A 24512-nucleotide genomic window follows, 5' to 3' on the forward strand; every position below is an offset into this window, starting at 1 on the left:
GAGATACATTTTTAATAAGATAATGAAATATGTTGGATAGAAAAAAAATGGGGGAATTGTTTTATTAGTAATTTATCAGAGGTTGATGCTCAACTATTATTATGCAATTTGTATGTGTTCTTTGGATTTAAAATACTTTATTATACTCAAATGGATAGAGGATTACTTTTTGAATGTAATTTTATTTAATGAATCTTCCTGCTCCTTTTTTCCAAATGTTTCTAAAATACTCAGTATTTACCATGAGTTTAAATAGTTTAATTAGATACAGAAGTTAGAAAGTAAAGCTTAATATATTAATATTATAGTTATAACTATATTATTTCTACTATTTGTCATTTTTAGGAGAGTTAGACAATTTTAGAATAGATCATCTAGTGATTGTCCCCCATTTTACTAGTAACAAAATTGAATTTTAAGTTTTTTTGTTTGAAAAGTTAAGTCTCAAAATTGAAATTATTAGATAAAAATGTTTAGATGACCTCATGTTATTGAATTTTGCATTTAATAAGTTCTCAATACTTAACCTGTTTTGAATAAATGTATTTCTAATTAAGGCTGATTCCTATCAAATATCCATACCAAACTTTATAAATAACAATAAAAATTGGAGAGGAATATTATATACAATTTTGGAGGCATCTGGGGCAAACTTAAGGAATAACGTGACTAGTGAAATCTAAAACATTTGAACATACTATTTCTACATCTGAATTTTTAAAAAGCATTCATAAAGTGTCATACCTGTTTTTATAAAGTATATTTAAACTTTTATTTAATTATATGACTAAAGACCAGTCATAGGAGAAGTAGATTCTAAGGAAATATTTTAACGTTATTTGTATGTATCAAAGACTTTTGGTTTTGTCATGGAGATTTTTGTCATTTGGCTGCAGCTAGCATTGCTGGGATGATAACAGGTGCTTATGTAGGAGGGAAGAAACTTAATCTAAGAATAGTAAAGTAGGGTGTGTGTACCCCCCCACACTTTGGTATTCGCAAATATAAGTAATAATTGGATTGATGTTTGAAATATGCCAGATTATCATTCTTCTTAGAGGCCATTATTCTTAATAAATATCTATCTTTGCTTTCATCCTTGTATTTTTTATAGTACCACTGGGCTTGTACCATGTTCAGCAACACCAACAACTTTTGGGGACCTGAGAGCAGCCAATGGCCAAGGGCAACAACGGCGCAGAATTACGTCTGTCCAGCCACCTACAGGCCTCCAGGAATGGCTGAAAATGTTTCAGGTGACATATCTAAACACAGTACTTAAAATGCTTTGCTTACTGCTGAAAAAAAATAAGGGATTATTCAGATATAAAAAAAAGAATGAAGTACTGTTACATGCTACACCGGCGATGAACCTTGAAATCTTTATGCTAAGTGAAACAAGCTAGACACAAAAGGCCATGTGTTGATTCTGTTTATATGAAATGTCCAGAATAGGCAAATACATAGAGACAGAAAGTAGATTGGTGGTTGCCAAGCAGTAGAGGAAGGAGAGGGACTACATGTTAATAGGTACAGGATTTCTTTTTGAGGTGATGGAAGTATTTTGGAATTGGATAGTGGTATTGGTTGTACAGCAAGGTAGATGTGCTCAGAATCACTGAAGTGCACACTTTAAAATGATGAATTTTGTTATGTGACCTATACTTCAAGTTTAAAATGCTATTAAAAATAAGGGAGCTCATTTTAATTTTTAAGTGTAATAATTGAGAAAGTCCAATGCTTATTTTGTGTAAGTGTGCATTTGCATTTTTTATTGCTTTTTAAATAATAAGACCTTTCTTCCTTTTCTCCTTTCTGTTTGGGTTTCTGGGTTGCTGAATGTACTCTTGTTTTCTGAACTGCATTACTTGTAAGATAGGCATTTAAGAGTAATTTAAGAACCCTAATAGAGTTAATGAAGCTTCTTTCATCAATGCCATGCTTGTATATGGCTTACTATGTTCAAATTCTGATTACTAAATTTTAAATAGTATTTAAATTTTTGGAACATTTATTGGGAAGATTACTTACAACCAAACCTGAATATTATGAATTTTATAACGTAAGACTGTGACATTAAATTGATTAATCTCTTCTTCCAAAGAGATAGTGCATATAAGTCAAGTATTTAGCAAAATAGTTGGCATGGATTAAGCTTAATTATTCTTTGCAAATAATAAATTATATAAATTATATAAAGTGAAGATATCTGATATTAGCCATAATACTAATATAAAATAACTAAACTACCTCTGTCTGCTTGAATGGTGGGGGTATTTAATGAATGCATAAGGAATAATGATTGAAAAAGATACTTTATTTGATTTTATATGGTATTTCAGATTTTTAAATTACTTTTCTAAATCCTAATATTTTAAATACCTAGGCAAAAATGAAATGTGTCACTTTTTTTTCTATAGCTGGAAAACTCACTTGAAGCAGTATTTTAAATGGATTTTTAAAGTTGTTTTCTACCCTTTACGTGATTTCAGAAAAACTGGCATTACCTTTTTTTCAATTGATTACCAAAAGATTAGAGCCTGGCTCTCATCGGGGATTGTTTTTTTCCCTGGTTGAGACAAAAATGTCTCAAGACATTTTGAGTTGTATAACTGAGGGTGTGTGGGGGGGGGGCGGGACACTGCTGGCATCTAGTGGGCAAAGGCAATGTAAAGGGCAGCCTCCCACAATAAAGAATTATCCAGCCCCAAAATGTCTGTAGTACTAAGGTTAAGAATCTCTGGGTTAGAGGAATGAAAGTTATATTTTATATATAATATTTTAATATGTTATGAACCACTGCAATTACAAAGATTATTTTTTTAAGTTTTCATAATCATTTGTTGATTAACCTTACTTTTTCAAACCCAAAGATTATGCCTACTTCTCTTCTCTCCATGAGTTCTTTTACCTGAGGTTCATGATATTGTTTTAAAATGTTAATGTTTATTTTTTCAGAATTCTTAAGTTTTTAATTGTGTCCTATCCTTTAAAAAATGTATCCATCAATAAAAGGTGAAAATAAAAGTTAGACATTTATGTAGTCATAAAAGAAATACTGTAAAGATTTCTGTCATCTCTGATTAACCCAAGGAGATAGGAATATGGGTGTGTGGTCATGTTTACACATGCATGTAGTGTGAGCAACACAGCATTGAGTAGGGCCGAGCTGGTTTCCATCATTTTTATAAGAAGATGTCAACATGATCAAAAATTACACTATTAGCAATAGCTTTAGCATCATTGTAGACAGCCTTCCAAAATGCTTATTTTAATATGAAAAGGTTTATTTCTTATCAGAGGTAGTTCAGAGTAAGATTTATTTTTTATGTGGTGGGTCCATTCTTTCCAAAATATTTTGGAGTACCAAAATACTCTTTGCTAGCCATCTAGGTAGGGTATTTCCCAATTTTAAGGGAACTCTTCTCTAAAATTGATCGATAGTAGGAAGTATTTAAGCTTTATTTTTACAGTGAGGGTATATTAGAGAGTACTTTGTACAATGTTACTTGTTTAGCCAGCTCATACTTTTTTAATAAGTGTCCAAATGTTACCACATACTGTATTTCATCAAATCTAAGATACCATAGGCTGTTTAGATGCATCCCAATTCCAGAAATATTAATTTAAAGAAAATTTATTCAGTAAACTTTTATTCAATAAATAAGAGAATGTTAGGGTAGGGTTTGGTCCTATAAAAGCATTTGATTGTTTTTTCATATGAGAAGTAGGTGCAGTGAAGAAAACTTGTTCTTAGTTAACAGTAATAACATGTGGAATTATCCCTGCAGGTACAGTACTATAATTTTTTTTTCAGATAAATATTCTGTAGCAAAGAAATCTATAGCAACAAAAGGCCAACTAGGCAGGTAGATCAGGACCTTGATCTTTTGAGTACCATGTTAATCTCTGGCCATGCACCCAGGGCCTCATTGTTGTACACTGCCCTTTATTTTCAGGGCTGGTGCCAAAGTAACTAGAAATGAATCACCTGTCTAAAGGCTTATAATGCTTTAATGCTGAACTTGTAGAGAGATAAAATTTCATAGTAAAGTGGGGGAGTCATGAGTTGACCTATGTGGTATAGTTGAGGGCTCATTAAACTGGCATGATTTCTACAGATATGCTGTTGGGGCATTTAATGGTGATTGTTCTGTTGCATAACAAGCAAAATGGGAGAGCTTGTCCCCTTACTGTTCTGCTGTTGCTCCTAAGGCAGTGATAACAGCATTGTTTTGGTCCGGCTCCCTCTATTCTGACAAAGTACTGTGTACTTAATTTATAGATTGAATGAGAACAAATGATACACCATTTTGGATAAAAGGAAATTGAAACAAAATGCCACTGCAAAATAAGAAGTGCAGTTTAGAGACAAAAACAAAAAACAGAAATTTTGTGCCATTTGACTTTTCAGTAGCCATCAATTCTACTTATTTTGGCAGACAGATTGATACTTTGGATTGTTAACTTTTGGGGGAGAGGATTGGTCATTTTTTTGGTTTGTTTATATCATTTGGGGGTTAATATGTGGTTTCTCAATGAAATTTTCAGGCTTGGTAAAGACACTAATGATATGAACATTCTTTTATGTTGAAATTTATATTCAGAGGCATCTGAGAGAATGAGAAGCACACATGACTTAGAAGAAAAATGTCTTAGTTCAAATTTGACTTTGCCTCTTAGTAGCTGGGTAATTTTATTGATATTGTGTAACTACTTTTACCTTTATTGTATACCCCCTAAAACAGATATAACACTGAAAAGTTGTCAAAAGGGAGAAAGCATGTAAAGGTGTTTAAAGTTATACTTGGAAATATAATGGGGATTCAGTAAATGTTAGTTTGTTTCTTCCCTTGGTCAAGAAATGGCCTTTATGGGCGTCAGTTTTCTGAAGTCTACAAAGGGGCTATTAACATTAGCTTCACAGTATTGCTGTGAGGATCAAATATAAAGTTGGTAGAAGAACTTTAACATTATACAATTGTCATTAGCTTTATATTATTTTAATTCAAACATACTTGCATTATAGCTATGTATATATTTTGGAAAAATCTGATATACTCGAAATATTTTTAAAACCATTTTACTAATACAAAATACTTTTGATATTAAAAGTGGAGTAAAAACTATTCTATTGAAGGATTTAATCAAGTTTCATGAGAACACTTAGAAATTGTACATGTTCCCTGACTTACCTTATTTAAATCTTATTTGCTAGTCAACAAAAGATTAAAACCTATGGCTTAGTGCCCAAAGAGGATGAATTTATTACTTTGAAATTATATTTGGGACAGTATGGTTAAAAAATGTGTGTGTGTGAAAGAGTTGAAGAAAGTAATGTATTCAGAGGAAGACTAAAGGAAAATGTTGTGTCTGTCTTTAGTATTTCAAAGACTTTTGTATAAAAGTAGACACAGACTGATTCTTAGTGTCTTCAGAAAGTAAATCCTGAGTCATATTCTTTGAGTCAGATTTTGATGTTAAGTTGAACTTAACAATTAGAACCGGCCCACAGTAGAACAAGAGATAGTGAGCACTCCGGCCCTCGAACTGTTCCAGCAGAATGGGTAACCATTTGCTGGAGGCTCTAGAGAAGTGAGTTCTTCACCATATGAAATTCAGACACAATACTACCCTACCCAAGGTCATAAAATATTATATCTAATTGGGACAATAAGGATCATCCAGACCAGTGGTTCCCAAATGGTGGTTTGTGAATTACCTGCATCAGCACTGGATGAGTTTTGTGTTTAAAAAACAAACTGTCCTCAGCTCCATCTCAGCCATTGAGTCAGACTCTCTAATGTGGGTTGTAGGACCCTGTGATTCTTACTTTCCTTGTCCAGCATTTGGGAACCTCTCTGGTCTGAATGATCCCTAGTTATATAGGGGAAGTTGCTGAGTCTCATATTAATTACAGGACTTCCATAGGTTCCACAGTGAGTCCTGTTGTAGCAGGCTCCTGATTGCAGTTTAGTGCTGCTTCGTCTCATCTTTGCTGCTTGTATGCTCTAATTTACATGCAATAAAAATACCCCCCATGCAGAATTTTCAAATTTGCATTTGCAATTTTGCCCACAAAGTAAAATTTGCTTCTGAATATGGAATGTTTTTCCTCTCCTCTTCAGTATGTTCCAATATAACCTTACCATGAAAGGCCAAAGGAAGTAATTTTAGAAGTAAAATAATAATACTCGGAATTATCCAACACTTCCTTTTGCAGATAAAGAAGCCAGGGCCTGAAGAAGTTAAATTGCAACCTGTAGTGACAGTATCTCCTTTAAAAGTTGTTTCTTGCTCCACAATTCAGTGCTCTTTCCACTGTTCCTCATAAAATGTTATTGTGGGTTGTCATTATTTTTGTTTTAATATAGTCATTAACTGGAAAGTTTTCACATTAATATATATTTCTTTTGCTGCTAAATCATGTATGTATACAAAATTCAAATCCACTCTTGGACTCAGACTAAGCAAGCATGTCCTAGTGATACCATCAAATAAAAAGAATAGAAATACTCTCTAGAGAGTTTTGAGATAACATTGGTATAGTATTTCCTGACTCTTCAGGGATTCGCTTATTATTCAACAAATATTGATTGAGCACCTATTATGTGCAAGGCCCTACTTGGGTCTGTGATACAATAGTGAATAAAATAGACAAAAACCCCTTTTTTGTGGAACTTACATTCTAGGCAGGAGAGAACGGAGTGGAGGAGTCTGGAATGGGTTGCAATTTTAGGAAGGTTACCCAGAGAAGATCTCAGAGAGAGAAGTAGGGAAGCAAGCCGTGTAGGTGTGTAGAGGAGGAATGTGAAAAGGCTGTGAAGCAGAACATGCCTAGAATGTCTGAGGCCCAGAAAGAATGTGTATAGCAAGCAGAGTAAAGAAGGAAGAGAGAAAGGACAGGAATAGAGAGAAAATCAGTACCTTGTAGCCCAACCTAAAGACTTTGTTTTTTAATTGTGTGTGAAGTGGGAAGCCTCTAGAAGATTTTGAGTGACTTTTAATAGTATCACTGAGTACTGTGTGGACACTAAAAAGGAGGGCAACAGTAGGAAGCCAGGAAACTGGTTAGGGGATTCTAGGAATAATTGAGGTGACACATACTGGTAGCTTAGACCAGTGTAGTAATAGTCAGATTCTAAATATATTTTGAACTTTCAGGCTATAGAATTCATTTGGATGAGAGCCATCTGATGGTGAAAAAGAGGGAGGAGTCACAGCTGACTCCATAGTTTTTGGCCTGAGCCATTCGTAGACCAGAGTTGCTTTTACTGAAATGAGGAAGACTTTGGAAGTACAGATTTGGAGAGAAAGATAATGAACATAATAAATTTCTATTACATATCCAAGAATAGATGTCAAATAAGCAATTCTGTGTAAAGGGAAGAAATCCAGGCTAGAGGGAGGAAAGCTATCTGTACGCTTCAGACTTTGTTGGAATGACCTAAGAGATATGATTTTAAGTAATTAGACTGTTGGATGTGTGTGGTCAGTGGAAATAGTCTTATGTTACTAATCTTTTTCAGTGATATACTTTTCAATAATATATTGCAAAGAGCATCTACTGAATGTATATAATTTAAATTAAGACATCTTAAATTTTATTTGATTCTTATTAAATATTCTTTAAAACAAAATAAAAATATTATTTAAAATATTGTTTAAAATCATAGAAACTTTTTGCTACATAGGCATAATTTTTGCCGTGGACTTTGTCTTAAATATATAGACATTTCTGACATAGTTTCAAGCATTTCCCTGAGATCTGAATTAATTATTTATCTTCTGTTCTGGCTTCTTTTTTCATTCTATACCCTACACTAAAAGCCTTGATAAAAGATATTTCTTACCTATTAGCAGTTATATACTGTGTATTGATACTGTTTTTCTATTCCTTTCTCTCTTTTTTTGAGACAGAGTCTCACTTTGTTGCCCAGGCTAGAGAGTGAGTGCCCTGGCATCAGCCTAGCTCACAGCAACCTCAAACTCCTGGGCTCAAGCAATCCTGCTGCCTCAGCCTCCCAAGTAGCTGGGACTACACGCATGCGCCACCATGCCCGGCTAATTTTTTCTATATATATATTAGTTGGCCAATTAATTTCTTTCTATTTATAGTAGAGATGGGGTCTCACTCTTGCTCAGGCTGGTTTCGAACTCCTGATCTTGAGCTCCTGATCTCAAGCAATCCTCCCGCCTCGGCCTCCCAGTCTATTCCTTTCTTTTTAAAAAAGTAGTAACAATAGTACATTAACTGAAAAAAGAAAACATTAAACATAGGTACAGTTAATTACCTTAAATTAGAAATAGTCATAATACCTATTACTATAAATAATTAATACACAGAAATTATATAGAGTAGTTATACATTGAAAGATGTATAACTCTTTTTATTATAGAAATGTATATAGATATCTTTATTTTTATATCAACATTTAACTATAAGCACATCCAAAAATATTTTTTGAAGCAGGTCTTTATATATGCAAAGAAGATTAAATTTTTATTTTATTTTTTAATGACAGGGTCTCCTTCTGTCACCCAGGCTACAGTGCAGTGGCACAATCATAGCTCACCATAACCTCAAACTCCTGGGCTCAAACGATCCTCCTGCCTCAGACTCCTGAGTAGCTAGGACTACAGGTGTGTGCCGCCATGCCCAGATAATTTTTTAAATTTTATTTTTTGTAAAGATAGGGTCTCACTATGTTCCCCAGGATGGTCTTGAACTCCTGGGCTCAAGTGATACTCTAACCTTGGCCTCTCAAAGTACTGGGATTGCAGGCATGAGCCCCTGCAGCTGGCCTAAGGTTGCATTTTAATCAAGCTGACATAGTTATCCATCACCCAAAATGGGCATGTCCCATAGGTATAAACCTGTGAATCTCTATGATGTAGATAGAGAGGAACACCATACTATTAAAACCCACCTCAAATTCTGTTGAGTGATGTAAATCAATAAATCAGTGAATTTATTCTATTAATACCAAATAGTGAGAGATCAGTGAGTAGTGATTAATTACTGTGTAAATTTTGTCAAAGAGGTAACTTTTGAGCCAGTATTTGAAGTTATATGAGAGAAACCACACAAAATAATTAAACTTCAAAATTAACTGCTTTTAATTGATAATGTATGTGTATATATATGTATATGAGTATTTTTAAATTTCTGTGTATAGATCCTCACCCTGATCGAAAAGAATGCAAGGTAAGTATTCAAAGTGTACGTTCTGGGTATATGTATGTGTAGAAGTAAAAGGAAAGAACACAACTTACTGGAGCCTGTGTTTTTCTTTATTGGTGGCAAAATGGAATATACTGTGGAAATAAATACTATTCAGATGTATGATGGTAGTGCAATAATGTATACTTTATGATAGGAAAGAAGAAACGAAGTTTGTTGTAGATTCCAAAGGGGTAATAAATACTTTTTAAAATACTTGAAAAAATATTTTAAATAAGGCTCCTTGTATCCTTAATGTATCTCAGTTTTCCATTTTTATGTGTTTCACATGTTACAAAATCCAAGTTTCCTCATTTGAGCTAGAAATGGAATGTCGAAATCCAGATCTTTATAACTGAAAACCTCACCTATTATTTTCTATTCATCCATTTCCAAAATGGACATAATAATTCACAATGGTATTTAAATTGGCATAGATTTACAGAAATGAAGGCCTGCTTAAGGATGTTCTTTCACTTAAGTATTATGAGGTTATTTAAATGTTTTATATAATTATTGTGAAAGTGTAACATTTTAAATTATTCAATTTAATTTTTTCCTTTAAGAATTATAGCTTTTCTGTGCAGGTGTTCCTCACTGGAGAAAAAGTTTTTTTAAATAATCCCCTGTATTGTTTAAAGGAACTTATATTTTTGAAGTATAATTATGTGTTTTTGTTTTTCCGTAGTGTAGCACTTTATTTCTTACCCTCCTTTGGCCTTTGTTCATAATTTTACACCAAGCCAGCTGCTATTTTCTGTTGTTTGCTGTTTTTTATCTAAAATTATTTTTACATAAAGCCCTTTTAATTTATGGAAGGCACTTTTCAAATGTGTAATATATCCAGCTATTAATTTTTCTCTAAATTATGCTGCTAACCTCCTAACTCTCAGATGAGTGCCTTATTAAAACCATCAAATTTTATGGGTGCCCACTAGAAAGAATGTAGAGAAAGAAAAATCATCAGTCAAAATATCCTGTTTACTCAGTAACCCCAAATGATGTTTCTGGAATAAAATTTTGGTTTCTTAACCAGTTTCTTGATGGTAGATAAACATATAATAATGTAATGAAAAAATTTTTCTGTCAAAATCATGACTTTTTTTAAGCTTTACGAAACAAAGATGATTAGTAAGCTTGATGATGAGACTAAATGCCTTCTGGAGAAAATGTCACTATAAACAGCCACTTTTTGTACAACTCTACTTTGTTCAGATATGGCTGAGTACAGATATGGGTTTTCCTTTATGAGTTTATAATTTGTTAAAATAATAAAAATTTCTAATTCTCTTCTATAGAGCTGGAGTGGACCAGAGAAATTGCTTGCATTAGATGAGCTCATTGATAGTTGTGAACCAACACAAGTAAAACATATGATGCAAGTGATAGAACCCCAGTTTCAACGAGATTTTATTTCTTTACTTCCTAAAGAGGTAAGGATTATTAATTATATTCTTCATTGTCTGCTTTTTGAATATATAACTCAACAACTACCACCTTTAAACATTGTCATACTAATTACCGTATTCGGTATTGTCAGTTTAACACTCTTAATTAATGGTAAAGAGGGCTGTAAATTGATAAACTGCCATGACTTAATAATGTAATTGTCAGATTAAAGTATGCTTATGGACTAAGTAACTTCTTTCCACTACTTGAATAAATCATATATGAGAGTAACTATTGAATTTCACTAATTTGTTTATTTCTTTACCAAGATTTTTTTTCCCAGGTTATTTGAAGCCCAACCTTTAATTGTCTTGGTATGTTCATTATTACAGTGGATCTTTGAAAAATTTTGATCTCATTACAATAGCAATACTTTTTATATCAGTTAGTTGTTTGTTTATCCTTTAAGACCAATAGTTTTATGATCTATTGAATTGTAGTTCTCTGGTACATAGAATTTTGCAGGTATATCTTTTCGTGCTAATCATCCTCCTCCCTCCTCCATTAGACACACACACACACTTCTCATACTAATTACATTCTTATAGTACTTCTTTGGGAACTATTTATACTCATTTCTTTTTATATTTTTATGAAAACTGACACTATTATTTTTATCGTAGATTGATTATGATCACATGGACATTCTTGACTGTATAAACAAGGCATAGTTTAAATGTAGTTTTTTATTGCTATTATAGACTTAATAGTTTCACTATTGTCAACAAACAGAAATAATATAACATTAAATAATCAGTGTCCCCATTATTTATATTTTCATAAATTATTATGTATATGCCACTAATTCTATGTCAGTTGAGAAGATAATATAAAATACTAGTATACCATTGAAAGTGGTCCTGACACTTAAAATTTGGACAGAAAAAGAATCAGTTCTTTTAGATAATTATTCTGAATATCCTAATGACATTAAAGATAGTTCTAATTATAATTTCACATCAGATAAAATAATATTTAATGTATGAAACTAAACATAACTCCAGGGAAAAGCAAAGTGAAGAAAATTTCTTTTTCCTGAAGTATTTTTTTCTTTGGAGTGCTTTTAAAAAATAATGTTGTTCCAGAAAAAAATTTTTATTCTTGCTAGCTCATTCTAAAACTGAATCCTTTGAATAGATTTGGCTTATGAAAGCGACATAAGCTCTCTTTGCTTCCAGAAGGACATTAATAATAGGAAACACTTTCATAAGTATTTGAGAGTGAATTTATTCTCCTTTGATATATTCTCTATAGTTTCCTTATTGATATCCTTATTTTAGAGGATATAAAATACAGACTTTCTTATAGTCTAATATGTCTGCTTATCTCTAAGAATGGTGAATATTTTTGTTTTGTATAGGTGTTATTTGAATTTCCATAGTAACTTCTTAATCACAAATCCTGTGATTTAAAATCAGAAGAATATGAAACTATTTTGAAGAGTCTAAGACCTAAGCACAAATTATCAATAACAGGGTAAATCCAATAAGGATTTCTTGACTTAGGTGTTCTTTTAACAATTGTCTGAGGAAAAAGAAGTAGAACGAGATAAACTAAGGGAGAGACATGGCTTAGTATGTCATCTGTGTTTCCCTTTTGTTTTCAACTACTAGGAAACAATTTTTCTATTTTAAAAAATGCTTTATTGTATATGTGGAGAAATAATGGTATAGATCTAAGTACTTAAGAAAATTAACATTATCTTCTTAGAGACTAAGTATTACAATTTAAAACCTTACTACCTTCATGTCTGGAAATGGATTTGTAACATTTTTCTTACAATTCCTTGAAACAGATCTCAAAGCTCTTCACCAGCACTTACTTATTAATCTCAGAAAGCTTGACAAAAATCTCACTAGTCTCACATGGGCAGTTTGTGATAAATAGTGTTATCCTTCTTTTGTAAGTAAATACCAAGAAAATCATAATGTTGTAGATGTAAATGATTTACAGCAATGGTCCACAACCTTTTTGGTACCAGGGACCAGTTTCATGGAAGACAGTTTTTCCACAGAGGGAGTGGGGGATGGGGGGGGTGGCAGAGCTAAGGCCGTGATGCGAGTGATGGGGAGTGGCTGTAAATATGCTCGCTCACTTGCTGCTTACCTCCTGCTGTTCCTAAGTTTCATAGAAGACAATTTTTCCATGGACCCAGTTGGGGGAGTCCGGTGTAGTGGGCAGGCATGGACAGGTGTGGGTCCGTGGCCTAGCGGTTGTGGACCACAGATCTAGAGCAAAACCTGAAATTCTTACTATAGGATTAGCCAACATTTTCTTTATTCTTTAAAAAACTTTTTTCCTTGACTAGTTCATTCCACTGAAAAATAGCAATTCTGGGGAAGTATTGGCTACCTTTTTAAGTACACTGTGGTGATCTTTTATTAATCTATAGGTTATAGAGAAAAAATTTTAAATAGTGATTTTCACTGAAATTACATATCTGGGCAAGGAAAAGATAATTATCTGAAGTAGGTTTTCAATTTAAGAGCTTCTCTTTGACAGAAGTGGTCCTTAGGAAGAATTACTAATCTGTATTTTACCTTAAACCAAATAAATAGAAAACTTCATTTAGCTAGACCATTTGACTTGTCTACAAGAAAGATGTAACACATAACTACTATAGTTGTTGTAGAGATGTAGTTCAGGACAGTGCCTGCTCTGTGTTCCCCATAAAGAGCCTGTCTGTGTCAGTTCTGACTGTTGTAACAAAGTACCATAGACTGCATAGCTTATAAACAACAAAAATTTATTTCTCAGAGTCCTGGAGGCTAGGAAGTCCAAGATCAGCAGGCCAGCATGGTTGGGTTCTGGTGAGAGCACTCTTCCAGATTGTAGACCTCTGTCTTTTTTGTTGTGTCTTTACATGGTGAGGCATAAAGAGGGCAACAGAATTTTCTGGGGTCCCTTTTATGAAAGCTTTCCCATTCATGAGAACTTCAGCCTCATGACCTAATTATTTCCCAAAGCCTTTACTTCCTAATACCATCACATGAGGGGTTAGGATTTCAACATACGAATTTGAGGGAATACAGACGTTCCGTCCATTTTAGAGCCTTTCATGACTAAACCTTGCTTCTTTTGAGGAACTGGTATACTTCCTCATAATACATAGTAAGAATCATATTAACTATTTACTATTTCCTCTTTGCTTGGCAGTTTAATTCAAAACTTTGTAAGACATTATTGCCAGCATATTTATGTTCTACTTTTTCCTGGTTTAGAGCTTCTTTTCTGATTTCTTAATTCATATTTTTCTGTTTTGCTTTGTATATTTTCTGTATTACCTAGATGTGTTGATATAACAGGCTAGATGTAAATAAACAAACATTTAAGAAGTTGAAGTTCATGGTTGATTTAGGGCCTTTTCTACTTTAAAGAAAAGCGTGCCAGTGACCTATGGAGTTAGCACTTCAACTTTCTTTAGCACCTGAGTGTTTCTATTTCTCATTAATGCATGTGGACACTGGACTAGATGATCTCTTGATTACTATTAATTAAAGAAATTTTACCTATTGGTTTTGGGATGTGCCTTTGAAATGTAAGCTGTTCTGGATTTGTTGTTTCCCAGCCTTTACAATCCATTGAATGTTTCTGTAAATTAGCTGATTTGTACTTTAATCAGATAACTAAAGCAAAAGAATAGACTTTTTCATGTGACCATTCTCAATGTCTTGCATTAATTAGCTTCTCTTTTGCACAAATATTTTTGTGCCTGATAATTTCTATGTTAAATTATAATTCTGCATAAGTTAATAATATGATGATATCACATTACTGTTATACTGACACTAAGCAAACCTGCCTAGGCTTTGATTGATTGGTAATTTCAAAATTAAGTGGCTTGTGGAGTATCCATTACAAAGTACTATATTGAGATTTATATGTATGAGTATTATTGACTATAGTTGCATCTCTTTATTTTAAATGGCTCAGTTTCTATATATAATGCTGAATTATCTTCTCTGATAGGCCAAAAACAATTATTTTATGAAAAGTTTTTCAGTGTCATTCCTCAATAGTAGTATTAAACTAGTACTGGCTGGTTGGAATACTTTGTATATAAAATATTTATGGTGAACTCTTTATATATACAAAATCATTCAGGAAGCATAATTTATATTATGTAATTCCTGTTTAGCATCAAAAAATAGTTCAGATTGTGCTTTTACTCCCTATGTGACCATTGGCCCTTTATATGATAGTTTGTTTTAATTCTTGTCATTTAGTTTATATGAAAACTTAAGTTTATTGCTTGATTTAAATTAAATCTTATCCTATTATCATAATTTAAATTTTTATGTGATATATGAAGCTACTTGAATAAGCATAGTCAGAGGCTAGCATTCCTGTTCTTCTCTTTTCTTTTTCCTTTATTTATTTGAATTGACTTTACACACTGAAAAATAAATTGATTGTTTGCAAGTATTGTAAACAAAGTTTTTAAAACAATGGTATAACAAAAAGCTAGTTCAAATATACAGCTCTATGTGGCCCATCAAGAAAATCCTCATAAACAGTGTAAAGTAATTAGAACCCATTTACTTCTATATGTCCATGGAACTATTTAATAATTGTACCCCTTTGTCATTTACAGTCAAGGGTATAAATGTTTCAAAAGTTCATTGTGATAATAAACACTTTGACATGATGAAGAACTATTATGATATGTATCTATCAGAAATGATCTGAAGTCATACCACAAAGAATATATAGAAATCTCATATCTGACAGGTAGACATTTTGTTCCTATCTTTAGTGAATTTACATTATAGTGGAGATAGACAACAAGTTTAAACAACTAATAAAGTTTGAAAAAAAAATTACTGAGTTGAGGTTCACAGAGTAAAGGCAAGAGCAGAGATAGATTTAATAAGTTTTCTTTGAAGAGGTAAAGAGTGGAGTAAAGTTTGTAAAAAAACAATAGGATATGTGTTTGTTTTTAATCTGGTATATATTTAAGATTGAAGTTATTGCCTCTCATAATTTTGGAAATTAGAATGTAGAATTATGTTACATTTATCTTTAAGTATTTCATCTTGTGGAGAATAGATAACTTATTTTTTCTTTACTTTTTAAAATATATGGGCATTATACTACAAATTTTTCTTTTTCTTAGCTGGCACTTTATGTGCTTTCATTCCTGGAACCCAAAGACCTGCTACAAGCGGCTCAGACGTGTCGCTACTGGAGAATTTTGGCTGAAGACAACCTTCTCTGGAGAGAGAAATGCAAAGAAGAGGGTAACTTCAAAATTGCATAAAGAATATGTTTGTATTTTGAAAAAGCAAAGTGATTCTGAAAACATGTAGAAAGATAGAAATAAGTTTCATGTACAGGTAAAGTGCTGGATAAATGAAAAAAGGGGAATTTTGACAGCCTATCGCAGAATGAGTCTTCATTTACATTCACATACTTATAATAAAATCTACAGGTTATCCACATATTCAGATGATCCAAATCTTGCAGCTAACCCTTTTAACAAGCCCAATAACTAATAGCAAATATATCTGATTTGCCTCCTAGTAGCTAGTAGAATTAATAAACAGTGAAAAAGTCAAGATGAGGATGATTTAAAGGAAATCCAAAAATTATATTATTAATTAAATACCCAAATATTCAGTATTTAATTACTTTCTTCCATAAATACATATTGAACACCTCCTGTGAGCTAATCATTCTTAAATGCTGGGGATATAGTAGTTGTGAACTGCCATTTTATATCATGGAGCTTATGTTCTTACAGCCTGATTGTTTGATTTTTTAACCCCTTTTCATAGTAGAGAAGTAGGTATCCCTCATATTAATTAAAAGGAGGACTTTTTTTTTCTAGTAGGCATCCATAAAAATAACATTTTTAAAAAGTAAAAATATTATTTACCTCAGAAGGAAAATTTTTGAGAAAGAACCATGAAGTGTGGTACAGTTACTCTATAGGTGATCCTTCCGTCGGTGGTTATCGTCAAGCGGGGAGCTTTGATGGTTAGTCCAGGTTAACAAAGCTTTGAGGTAAAGATCCAGGATACTTGGTTTCTAATCCTCCTTCTGCCCTGTCTGGGGTTTGGATTAAACAATGAAAGCTTTCTGCTCAAGTATCTATATACATAAAGTGGAATTAATCAACCCTGCCTTACCTTCACTCATAGAATCATTTTTTGATGACTTTTAAAAAATTGTGGTAACATATACCTAACATAAAATTTATCATTTTAACCATTTTTAAATGTGCTCTTCAGTGGCATTAAGTACATTCACATTGTTGTGAAATCAAAACTACCGTCCATCTTCAGAACTTTATCTTCTCCAGCTGAAACTCTGTACCCATTGATATAGCTCCCCGTTCCTCTTCCCCCCAGCCTCTGGCAACTACCCTTTTACTTTCTGTCTCTATGAATTAGACTATTCTAGGTACCTCATATACATGGAATCATATAATATTTGTCCTTTTGTAATTGGCTTATTTCACTTAGCATAATGTCTGCAAGATTTATCCATGTCATAGCACATCAGAATTTCCTTCTTTTGAAAGTCTATATATATTCCATTGTGTACACACGCACACACACATATACACATGTTTTATTTATTCAGTCATCTATCGATGGACAGTTGGATTGCTTCCACTTATTGACAATTGTAAATAATGCTGCTATTGACATAGATGGCAGATATGTGTTCAAGGTCTCTACTTTTAATTCTTTTGTGTATAGATCCAGAAGTAGAATTGCTAAATCCTATGTTAATTCTATGTTTAATTTTTTTAGGAACTACCCTACTATTTTCTATAGCAGCTGCATCATTCACACAAGCAGTGAACAAGCATTCCAATTTCTGCACATCCTCACCAATATTTCCTAGAATCGAACTTTGAGAAAGAAATGAAATAGTGAATATAAAAATATGCCATACAGAATGCAAACTTTACATTATTGTTACATACTGTTATAACAGTATTAGAAATTGGACAATGTCCTACATGTCAGTGGTTTTGAGCATAGAGGAAAGTGGAGATACATTATAAAATATGTAATTTTTATTATTGGTGAAGGTAATTATATTCTTGAACTTTTTATCACTTTAGGGATTGATGAACCATTGCACATCAAGAGAAGAAAAGTAATAAAACCAGGTTTCATACACAGTCCATGGAAAAGCGCGTACATCAGACAGCACAGAATTGATACTAACTGGAGACGAGGAGAACTCAAATCTCCTAAGGTAACTGAACTCTTGCACAATGTAACAGAAACCATTAATCAGTGTTAGTACCTAGCATATTATTTCACTTCTTGGCAAGCTGTATAATTTGACACCTATCTTCTGTGGAAAGAAAACAATATATTTTAAAATAACTGAAAGTATAACTGACAGTATTCCTTTATTGCTAATTTCTCTAATCTGACAACTAATTGTACTTGAATAAAAGATGAGTTGAATTGAATATCTATTTTATGTAAATTAAAATCTCTGAATATCCTGTTGAATTTTATTGTGTCATATACACTCTATTTAAGAATTTGCTGCCTCCTCTGACCACATAGTCCAAACATGATTTTCTGAGGAGTGTCCATACTTTGGGTTTTGTGGCTTTTCTGTGTTTTATTTTTATAAATTGAAGCACAATTCTGGTTTTCTATTTTACAACATTTCAAGTATATAAGGATGGTAAAAATGCTTGAAATTATTAGATATATTTTTACAACTGAAAAAAAAAACAATTTGGGGAGAAATTGTCATACTAATACATATACATTATGACAAGTTTTTTTTGTTTTAAGTTGAAAAAGCTGATAATTGTTACTCTTCTTAGTTAGTAGGTGCTTTCTTTTGTTCTTGTGTGTCAAATTTGCAAAATATCAGAGGCATATTCTTTTGGTTTGAACAGATAAAATTGATGATTGTAAAATACATTTGTGTTTGAACTATATTTATGAGGTCTTGACTCAGTAAAATTTTAGTAGTTGATGTTTTAAGTATAAAGAATAGATAAGGAAAGGATAAAATGTTTAATTTTTTATTCATCAGCCAGGAAGAATACTGCTTCATATTTTATATAAATTTTAATTCTAGAAATAAACTACAGATTACTGTTTCTAACTTCATTTTTCTCTTTACTAATATTTTTAAAAACATAATTTAATAACATTTTTAATGTGTACTTCTATCTTATAGGTGCTGAAAGGACATGACGATCATGTGATCACATGCTTGCAGTTTTGTGGTAACCGAATAGTTAGTGGTTCTGATGACAACACTTTAAAAGTTTGGTCAGCAGTCACAGGCAAAGTAAGTTTACTTCTTTCTGTTCTTCACAAAGTGACCATTTTATATATATTTTTGTAAGGATCAACCAGTAAAAGGCAAACAAGAATTCATTTTTGATTCTTGCCTATGTGGATGCAAATATCAGAGCTTCTAACTTAGCCTTTTCCCCCATATTTATGAAAATCACCTTGGCATGATGATAATGATGTTTGTCATGATAGGAATGTCATTAATTTTTTTCATTGAAATAGTATGTCTGGCCAGGTGCAAGTGGCTCACACCTGTAATCCCAGTGCTTTGAGAGGTCAAGGCAGGAATATCACTTGAGCTCAGGAAGTTCAAGACCAACCTGAGCAAATAGGGAGACTCCCTACAAAAAATAAACAATTAGCCAGGCCTGGTGGTGCATACCTGTAGTCCTGACTACTCAGGAGACTGAGGCAGGAGGATCACTTGAGCTCAGGAGTTCAAAGCTGCAGTGAGCTATGATCATGCCAGTGTACTCCAGCCTGGGTGACAGAACAAGATCCAGTCTTATAAGTAAATAAATAAATACATACATACTTTATCTATCTTTGTGACTTAGATATTTTAAGATTTTTCAAATGTGCTTTCTATTTTTTGACTGAATTTATTCCACTTTTGTTAACCATCTAAGTTATAACTCATTACTTTTTAATATTTTTCCCAAAAAAGTATGATTGAGGGATATTTATTTTTTCCTTACAAACAGTTTTGATGATAAGCTACCTGTAGTTTAGAAGTTAAGTGAATTGTGTTAATTTAGACTTACCTCAAACCCTTATGAGATGTAAGCTAAGTAAATTCTAGGTATTTAAATGTGGGTTTGAAGAATAAAACAGTTCAAAACATTTTTATCCAATGGAAAAATATTTTCATGAATTAAGTAACTGACCACCTAAAAAATAACAGAAGAGAGTGTGACAAAAAATCTATCTTTTAAAACGTCTTTTACCATGTTGCTTCTTGGGCAAGAATCTTCCAAGTCAAATGTTAAAATTTTTAAAAGCAGCTTCATAGTTCTGTAGTGTTTGGATTTATTTCAGTTTTAATGTCTGTCTTTACTTGTTTAGCAGTAGCAAGGCTGGCTCCTAACTACTGCCTTAGGGCAGATTCAAATGAAATGTGGTATGTAGCCACACCCAACACTGTTGGTGTAATTTCATTGAATCTGTTTCCATGGAAGAAACCAAGTTGCACTTTTAGTATTATTTCATCGAAGAGGCTAAAGCTATCACATTTGCTTTCATATCACAAGTTTTCTTTTTATCATATCATATGTTTTATATCATGTACTTTTTATTATGTATTTGCTTTCTATATACTTGTTTCTCAGTTGTGTGTGCTTACATAAGTACATAATACTACCGAGTAAACAAAGCAATACATAGTGATAGGATCATGTTATTGATGTGCAAAAAATATTTTCTGATGGGCCAATCAAATTAAATCAGTAATTTCACTGTAAATTTTAATGAGCTATTAAAAAGTTATTTAAATCACTTTCTTTTCTACCCCAAAGTAATCATCTTAAGTGTTTTTCCAGTGTTTGAGAACATTAGTTGGACATACAGGTGGAGTATGGTCATCACAGATGAGAGACAACATCATCATTAGTGGCTCTACAGATCGGACTCTAAAAGTGTGGAATGCAGAAACTGGAGAATGTATACACACCCTATATGGGCATACTTCCACTGTGCGTTGCATGCATCTGCATGAAAAAAGGTAAGGGAAAATCCCATCATGGTTGAGACTTCTGTTGCTTGCTTGTGAATTTGGGCCCTTTCTCTGTAGAGTTACTGAGATAGTGATAATGTATTCTTAAATTAGACTTTAATTAATACACTCCAGCTGTTTCTATTCTAAGAAAGCCATAGTGTATTGGCCTAAAATTTGGGATTGTCTTTAAATTTCTTTCCTTATTTGATAGTGTAGTTGGGTTCCTCCTTGAAACTCTCTACTCTCTAATCCTTTTTATTTTTCTGTATCTTTGATGACTCATCATCTTCAAACAAAAGTCATTTTCTGTCCTTTTTTTTGATGTTCATATTTATGCAAGTGGGACAGATTTAGTCATTCAGCCTTCAAGGCTGTGAGTCTTTTTAATTACCTACCCACTTTACTCCCACTCCATCATATCCTCTAAATCTGGGCAAAAGCGGAGGGCTGTGGGTTTGAATTTATTCTCTCATTCTGAACTATAACCATAGCTTTCAAACTTTGTCTTCTTACCTTTTATACAGCTGACAGAGAGCCCTTCTATAATTATGATAGTTATCACTGCCCTGTTCTTAAATCTTTGGGAGCCTACCATTCCCTACCAAATTAAGGAAGAAATCCTCAATCCAGTTTTCAAAACGGTTTCAGGCAAACTGGACTGCTTGCCTTTTTCTTCTCAGTGCCTTTGCTGTTGCTTTTATCTCCTCCTTAAAAACCCTCTTGTTAAAATCCTTTCTTTCTATTGACATGTCTTCATTGTATCCTTGTTAAACAAATGTGATTTTTACTTCATTTGTCAAAAATATGTCTCTGAAATGTCCTTAAAGTGAATCCACTGCAATCTTTACCTTTAATTCTATCCATAGAATCTTCTTTATTAAGAACCATTACAGGCCAGGCGTGGTGGCTCATGCCTATAATCTCAGCACTCTGAGAGGCCAAGGCGGGCGGATTGCTCGAGGTCAGGAGTTCGAAACCAGCCTGAGCAAGAGCGAGACCCCGTCTCTACTATAAATAGAAAGAAATGAATTGGCCAACTAATATATATAGAAAAAAATTAGCTGGGCATGGTGGCACATGCCTGTAGTCCCAGCTACTCGGGAGGCTGAGGCAGCAGGATCACTTGAGCCCAGGAGTTTGAGGTTGCTGTGAGCTAGGCTGATGCCAGGACACTCACTATAGCCTAGGCAACAAAGTGAGACTCTATCTCAATTTAAAAAAAAAAGAACCATTACATTAAGCAGATTTCTCACTAGATTTTTCATATGTGCAGAAGAGTGCCTTTTCATTTGTAATTTGAGTCTACTTTGAATAGTGTGCTGTGCTGTTAAAATTTGGGGGATTGGTATCAAGAGACCTTGCATTTCGGTTTCTATTATGTTCTGACTTAAATCTCTCAATGCTTTAATTTTCTACTTTTTCAAATATGGAAACCATGGCACTTCTTTGTCTCTTAGGAATGACATAAGAATGCCTGAGTTTTCAGTGTTCTTTTGTAGTCCAAAAATGATTGCAGTATTTGTATCCCTCTGGTTTTCAGTAGAATGTAGCTTTAATAATCATCAGCCAAAATTTTAAGGGATTTCCATTGCTTTTATAGGTATATGTATCTTTTAAATTCTGTATATCTTAATATCCCCATAGCCTATTGAATATTTATAAATTTAATCATTATTAGTATAAGCAGCCTTTGAGGACATGTCTAAAACTGGTTAATTTTATCAGAATATATAGTGGAAAACACATATCTGTAGCTGTTTAAATTACAAATTCTTGTTTGTTTTGTTGAATAACCTTTATTGAATTTTTTACTGAATCACAAGAAAGTATATGTGTTCATAATTGAAATTTTGACAAATGACAACCATAAAGAAGAAAATTTAAATTATTCAAAATACTGCCACCTAGAATTCCCCCATTAACATTTTATACGTATACCCACATTATTATTTTATTTCTAGAATCAAGATCTTATTGTATATACTTAGAGCCAGCTTTTCTTCTTTTTCAATACAATATAGTGGTTTTCAAACCCTGTTCCACAGAACCTCAAGATACTAGAACCAAGGTCCATTGGTCAGGGAACTAAATGGGCAGAATTCTAGGCTTCCCAATTTCCTGTTCCAATCAGAGTAGCACAGTATTATATGTTTATATATCAAATTTTATATAGGATTTCTTTTGAAAACAGTTGTTTCTGCTTAAGAAAAAAAATTTTAAAACCACTGACTTACCTATCATGTTTTCTCATATTATTAAAAATTCTAATACATTTTTTTTCTGTTTCCCCCCTACAGAGTTGTTAGCGGTTCTCGAGATGCCACTCTTAGGGTTTGGGATATTGAGACAGGCCAGTGTTTACATGTTTTGATGGGTCATGTAGCAGCAGTCCGCTGTGTTCAATATGATGGCAGGAGGGTTGTTAGTGGAGCATATGATTTTATGGTGAAGGTGTGGGATCCAGAGACTGAGACCTGTCTACACACGTTGCAGGGACATACTAATAGAGTCTATTCATTACAGGTAAGAGATCTTATCTCTCCTATCCCTTAGATGCTCTACTGATGAATCATAAGATTGTTTTACTCAGATAATCACTGTCAAATTGCTGATCCAATACAGTCCAAAAAGATAAATCAGATTATCCTCTTGTTTATATATGCTTTAAAATTGGCATAAAGAAAGCATAAATTTCAAAATTATTTAAATGGTTTAATGGTTCAATTTTCTTCATACATTTTCCCTCTAAAACAACAATTTATCAAGCAACCTTATACTTTGGGGGCGTCTCAATTTTGTTGTATTAATTGTTAGATAGTCTCATAGGAGAATAACCTGGATCTTAATAAACTCCTTAGCAGAGGATTAATTTGGCCAAAAGCTGCCCCTTTACATTGATAGCTGAAAGTTGATGGACCATGTAATTGTGATTCCATCCCCATTTGAAGTGGAAGTAGATCCTTTCTGCATAAAACTGCTCCACTCTCCCAGGGCCACTGATTCGTAGTCATAGATAAGTAAATTTGACTAAACTGATTTTTTTGTTGTTTACATTTGAACCTGATATCCTTGAATAGGTTATCATATTTTGAGATAGTTCACTAGATTAGTGGAAAGTTTAGAAAATGGATCTTGTTTTATTTCCTGAAAGGCAGCATTTTCAATTTAAAAATATATCCTATTGCTTACATAGCGTATTTACCATTTACTGCTCATTAATGATCAGCAAATTAGTACATAATCTCAGTACTGACAATTCTGTTCTTAGGATTTTTTAATTGATGGGATACTGTCCTGTCCATGTAAGGAAATACTGACATATGATAGAGATATTTGTTAAAATAGAAAATGCGATGAATTTAAAGGAGAGGGAATTAGATGCAACTGTTTTTATGTTTTGTGAATTTCATGAATGTAATATTCATTTAAATAAACTATTTGAGGAAAGAGGTAGCACCATTATTATATATCTCTGGGAAATTGATATTTATTGGCTTTTGGTGTAGGTGGGAAGCGGGAGAAGATGTGCTATGTAACTTGCTTTTGTTTCAAAGTGCCACCTCTTCTAATTCCAGATATAATTATCTCTTGGCACATTTCCTAATTAGCATTAGGTTCTTATAAATGAAACTTTTATTTTACATACAGTTTTTAATGGAACTTACCTTTGAACATCATGAAAGTTATCTCTAGCCCTTTCCATGCCTTAGGTGCTGATAAGCACACCCTTTATCACAAGCTGAGTCATTAGTTATGACTTTCTACTGGGGAGTAAAATTTAAATGGCAATCTTCACTCAGTCATCTGTGGTATATTGCTAAGCGGGGCCAGATGA

General features: G+C 32.9%; 1 protein-coding gene across 14 annotated transcripts in view; it reads left to right on the plus strand.

Moving 5' to 3' along the window:
• The window catches only part of FBXW7 (F-box and WD repeat domain containing 7), a 190241-nt gene that overhangs the window by 162233 nt on the left and 3496 nt on the right, over positions 1-24512 (plus strand). For all 14 annotated transcript variants that reach the window (XM_012783702.3, XM_012783703.3, XM_012783705.3 and 11 more), the window contains 7 exons: positions 1115-1256; positions 10522-10656; positions 15789-15912; positions 17751-17887; positions 18842-18955; positions 20502-20683; positions 22975-23200. In XM_012783702.3, the coding sequence (XP_012639156.1) occupies positions 1115-1256; positions 10522-10656; positions 15789-15912; positions 17751-17887; positions 18842-18955; positions 20502-20683; positions 22975-23200 (1060 nt within the window). The remainder of the gene's footprint in view (positions 1-1114; positions 1257-10521; positions 10657-15788; positions 15913-17750; positions 17888-18841; positions 18956-20501; positions 20684-22974; positions 23201-24512) is intronic.

The sequence above is a fragment of the Microcebus murinus genome, chromosome 15, assembly GCF_040939455.1.
Source record: "Microcebus murinus isolate Inina chromosome 15, M.murinus_Inina_mat1.0, whole genome shotgun sequence".
In the NCBI taxonomy this organism is placed as follows: domain Eukaryota; kingdom Metazoa; phylum Chordata; class Mammalia; order Primates; family Cheirogaleidae; genus Microcebus; species Microcebus murinus.